Here is a 5,000-nt window from a genome sequence, read left to right as displayed (position 1 = left end):
ACGGCAAGTCTGGGGGACGGGGGGGAACCTTACCCTCCTCCCCCATTTTTTTCACACCCCCCCCGTATTCTCACGGACCTCGGGGCGGCGGTGGTGGTGTAGGGGGGAAGCGGTGCTTTTTTGTTCTCGGGGTTTGTCCGGAATTTCGCCCGCTCAGTCCATGTCCACCTCCTCGCCGTCGAGGCCGCCGGCCTCCGAGGGGCCGCAGTCCGATTTGTCCCTGGGCGTGCTGGCATCCCGACCCCGGACGGGGGATTTGGGCCGAGGGAAAGATCCCCCCTCGGCGGGGGCGGCAGCCGCGGGGTCGCCGTGAGAAGCGGCGGAGCGAGGCGAGGCTCCGGGGGCCGGGGGAGGCGGCGCCGCCGGCCCCGCCGTCGAGTCCGTGGAGCCGGGGCCGGGCTGGGCTCCGACGGGAGCCGGCTCCGCGCTGAAGCCGGGGGGGCCCGGGTTGGCGGCGGGCAGGGGGGAGTCCCGGGGGGGCTGCCCCGCTTCGGGGCCCGGACTGGCCTTGAGGGCGGTCTGCGGCACGATGAAACCCAGCGGCTGGGTGATGGGGTAGAGCAAGAAGTGTCCTTTGCCGATCAGGGTGCGGGGGGCGCAGGGCTGGAGGCTGGGGAAGTCCAGGGAGGCTTTGCGGCGGGGGGGGGAGTCGGAGAGCAGGCTCTCCACGCTGAACGGGTTGAGCTTGTGGAAGCCGCCGGCGCCTCGGGGCCCCCCCGCGCCTCCGCTGCCGTCCCCCGACGGGGCGGCCGCGCAGTCCTTGTCGGGGGGGGGCCGCTGGAGCCGCCCGGCCCCGCTTCTTTGGCTGGGGTGGAAAGGCTCCGCCGTCTGCTCGCAGCCGCCGGGGGGAGGCTCGGAGGGGGCGGCGGGGGGCGGCGGGTGAGGCGGCGGGGGCTGCCCGCGGGGCTTCGCCTCCGGGGGAGCGGGCGAGAGCCCCCCCCCGCCGCCGCTGTCGCTGTCCGAGCTGGGCGTGCTGTGCAGGGAGAGGCCGCTGGGCGAGTGGAGGTGGCGGCTTTGGCTTTTGAGGAGTTTTTTCTCGTGCTTGCGTTTCTTTTTCTCCATCTTCTCCAGCTCCTTGCGGGCGATCTCCTCGGGGTCCATGGGCTCCCCGCTGCACGTCGTGGGGTGCGAGTTGTGAGCCGGCCGCCCCGGGCCCTTCTTGGTGTTTTCTTTCTTTCTCCATTTGGCCCGGCGGTTTTGGAACCAGACCTACACACCGAACAACGAGAAGCAGTTAACACCCAGCGCACCGGGCCCCCCGCGGTGGCCAGGGCGGCGGGGAGCGAGCAGCACAGCTCAGGCCTCCCCCGTCCCCCCCCGTCGAGGTGCCGGCAGCCCCCATCTGTAGGGCCCGGGGGAGCAGAAAGAGACATCCACGGCTCTTTAAGGGGGTAGAAAGAAGGGGTTGGGGGTGCACACACACGCACACACACGCTGCGCCTTGCTAGCACCGATGGAGGGGACGGGGGAACGTCTGTTCTTCCCCCTCCCCAGCTCTTCCCCGCGGCCCAAGGGTGCAGAAACACCGGGGTCGGGCCCGATCCTTTCGCAGCAGCTCGCAAAAAGCCATAAAACACAGCACAATAAGCAGGCGAGAGGCCAAGGGGGGGGCTCTCATCACCCGGACCTCCTGCCCATCCCGGGGAGCGGAGCAGAGGGAACTGGGCGAGGTGGGATGAGGCCCTAAATTAATGCTATTTTTATAACTTATGAGAAAATCAAATAAAACCCTCTGCGGTCCTCCGCTGGCAGCACGGGGCCCCGAGCACAGCCCCAGCCCCGGCGCTTCCACGACCCCAGCCTGGCTCCTTCGCCCCGGGAGGGCCGTAGTGGGACGAAGGCGAGCCGTGCCGGGACGAGCCGTGCTTTTTTAGGCAGCAGCGCCCGGGCATCGCACCGCCAAACGAAGCCGCTTCAGGCACCGCGCAAACGGCGCCGGCTCAGCCCTGGGGGGGGGGCGGCCCCGAGGGTGCGAACCGCGCGTGTCCTCGTCCCCCCCCCCCGCATGGCCACGCAGCCCCCGGCCCCATCCGCACCCCGCTCCCCCGGCCGGAGCAGCCACCGCGACCTACAGCAGCACGGGGAGACGCGGTCCCGCATCCCCCGCCTCGATCCGTATTTAATTTAAATTTTTATTATTTTTAAGCGCAGAGATGGAGCCCCCCGTACGCCCGAGCAGCCCGTTCAGCTGAAGTTGAGCAAGTCCCGCAGCTCTCACCGCTCCTAGGAGCCGCCTTGCCGTTTTCCAGCGTACCCCGGCCCGTGATTAAGTCTCCGATTTGCATGCTAATTTTTCACCCTCGGCTCGTTTAGGAAAAAATATTTACAGGGGAAAAATAAAAATAGTTAGGGAACCTAGGCTGCAATATCACGCTTTGTGGCCCGTCTGCAAACCTGCTTTTTTTTTTTTTTTTTTTTAAATATAATAATAATAGAAATAAACCGGCGGCGACCGAGCGAGGGCAGGGAACAAAAGGGGAGCCCCGGCAGGAACAGGGCTGGGGCTCCCGGAGGAACATCTCGGCCCGGGTAGACGGGAGGGGAGGAGGTTTGGGGTTTTTTACCTGCACTCTGGACTCCACCAAGTCCAGCCTGAGAGCCAGAGCCTCTCGCATAAACACGTCCGGGTAATGGCTCTCATTAAACGCCTTTTCCAGCTCCTCGAGCTGCCAGCCAGTAAAATTGGTGCGGGTTCGTCTTCTTTTACAGCCAGGACTTTCTTTGTCCGGGTCACCCGAGTCTGAAAAGGCAGAAATACCCTCAGCTCCCTGGAAGACGGGCCTTCTCCCCCCTCCCTGCCATTTACAGGAGCCTTTAACTTTCGTGCTCGGCAACGTTGGTAGAAAAAAGCGGGATTATAACACACACCTGCGCTAAAAACGGGCAGGAACCCGATCTGCCCTCGCCTCCTCCGAAAATGTACTTTACTGAACACTTATTCCTGAAGGAAACTCGCCACAGGCACCCAGCTGGCAGAGAGAGAGAGAGAAGTTCCAATAGAGGCTCCAGCCACCAAAGGTTGAATTAAAAATAAAAATAAAATAAAAATTAAAGCCCCCCCCTTTCCCTTCCCCGGCCACCCCAGACGGCCTCCGGTCCCAAGCGGGCCTCCCGGGGCTGGGCGGCCTCCATCCTCCCGAAGCCTCCGGGCCTCCAGCAGCCTCCGGCCTCCCCCGGTAGCCTCCGGGCCTCCCGCAGCTTCCATCGGCCTCCGGCCTCCCCGAGGACCGGCATTTACCGGGCCGGGATTCACGGCCCGAGCTGCCCCTCCCGTTATCCGCCGGATGGGAAAATTATCGTGATCGTAATACCGGATTTTTATTATTTATTTTTTATTATTATTATCGTATTTCTAGCGGAGGGAGGATGTTCCAGGCTCGATAAAAGGAGGCTGGGGCGACGTTTGCGGAGCTGAACAATAGCCGTGCTGCAGGCCGGGGGAAGGCAGGGGAGCCTCTCCCGGTGGTTATAGCGCTTGGAAAATAACAACAACGACAAAAAAATCGCCGCTCTTCACTCCCCAAACTCCGGCACCCCCTCCTTTTTATTTCATTTTTATTTTTTAAATAGCGGGAAGGGCGGCCTGGTCCGAGCACCCACCGCGGAGAAGTTTGGGGGCGGCCCGGCCCCGCTATTGTTCGGGGCACACGCTGCCCGCTGGGAACGGGGGGGGGCTCCTGCTGTCCCCCAGCCCGTCCGTCCCTTCGGGGGAGGGAGGGGGGGGGGAGACGAGGGTGGCAGCACCCCCTTTCCCCCTCCAGGCACCCCGCTACCCGCACGGAGCGGGGTGCGGAGCAGGGATTGGGTCGGGGGTAGGGGAAGGGACGCGAATAGGGCCGGAGGTCGGGGCAGGGATGGGAATAGGGCCGGGGCCGCTCCTACCTGCGAGCTTGAAGGGCTGGCTGTCCCCGCTCACCCCACAGCCCGAGGGGATGAGAGGCGCCGGGTTGACCACGGAGGCAGCGCAGGAGCCGCTCAGTAATCCATCGATGGAGAAGGGCACGGAGGCGGCCGCCGACTGCAGCTGGTGGCCGGCCAGCTCGTAGACGTGGTGGTGGCCGAGCGGGTAAGGGAAGCCCACCATGCCCCCGAACTGGGCATGGGGATGCTCCAGGATGCGGCTGTCCATCATGGGGGCGGCTTTAGGGCGGCGGCGGGGGGTGCCGTCGGGGCTGGGGGTGCTGGCGGCGGGGCGGCTGGGGCCGGGGGTGCTGCTGCCGGAGAAGGAGGAGGCGGCGCGGCGAGGGGCTCATGCTGCAGGGCGCCCGGGCGCTTTAACTTTATCAACATCAGGCTCCCAATAATTAGCTCAGGCTGGGGGAATTTGGGACCAATAAGAAACGTTAATCGCTCCTGACGTCAGAGACGTGCCAGTGTGGGGAGCAAACGTTTTCCATATCGATTGCTAATTATACCTGACATCCAGCCTCAATAAACAATATCAGAGCTGTCACAACAAGACGAGGGGGGCTCGGAGACGAACTCCAGCCCGGGGAGGGCAGGGGAGGGCGAGGGGGAGACGGAGGGGAACTCACGGACCTGCCTGATACCCGGTTAAATACCAAACAGAAGAGTTGCACACACACATACACACACACACACACACACACATCGCCTCCCCCCCTGCAACCCACCCTCTTCCCCCTTGTCCCCTCCCCTCTCCAAATCACTAATAGATTTCCCTTTAAAACATTCACCGGCGTGTTGTGGGGATTTTTCACCAGAAATGCTCTACTCTCTGAACCTTTAAAGTGATGTTGCTCCAATTACAGAGAGACATTGAGCGGCAAATAGACTGATCCAATAATAGGAGATTCATCATCCGCTCTTTCCAGAGCTGTCACATTGAATTTAAAACTACAAGCCTTTTCATCTCCTCTCCGGCTCTATAACAGGGGAGAGGGGAGGGGGGCAGAGGGAGGGAAAGGTGGGAAGAAAAAAAAAAGGGGGGGGGGAGAAAAAAGGAAGGGAAAGAAAAGGGAAGAGCCTTTTGCGGCGTT

The 5,000-nt window shown here is 62.8% G+C and overlaps 1 protein-coding gene across 1 annotated transcript; it reads right to left on the bottom strand.

Annotated features, from left to right (window-relative positions):
* Positions 1-153: 153 nt before the first annotated feature.
* UNCX (UNC homeobox) lies at positions 154-4,132 on the bottom strand (the record flags this gene model as incomplete). Its single annotated transcript, XM_084295711.1, has 3 exons — positions 154-1,209; positions 2,565-2,740; positions 3,883-4,132. 3 exons carry the CDS (start codon positions 4,130-4,132, stop codon positions 154-156), a joined length of 1,482 nt encoding a protein of 493 aa, XP_084151837.1.
* Positions 4,133-5,000: the final 868 nt, after the last annotated feature.

The sequence above is a fragment of the Netta rufina genome (assembly GCF_964035555.1).
Source record: "Netta rufina genome assembly, chromosome: 15".
NCBI lineage: Eukaryota > Metazoa > Chordata > Aves > Anseriformes > Anatidae > Netta > Netta rufina.
This window is presented reverse-complemented; position numbering and strand designations above follow the sequence as displayed.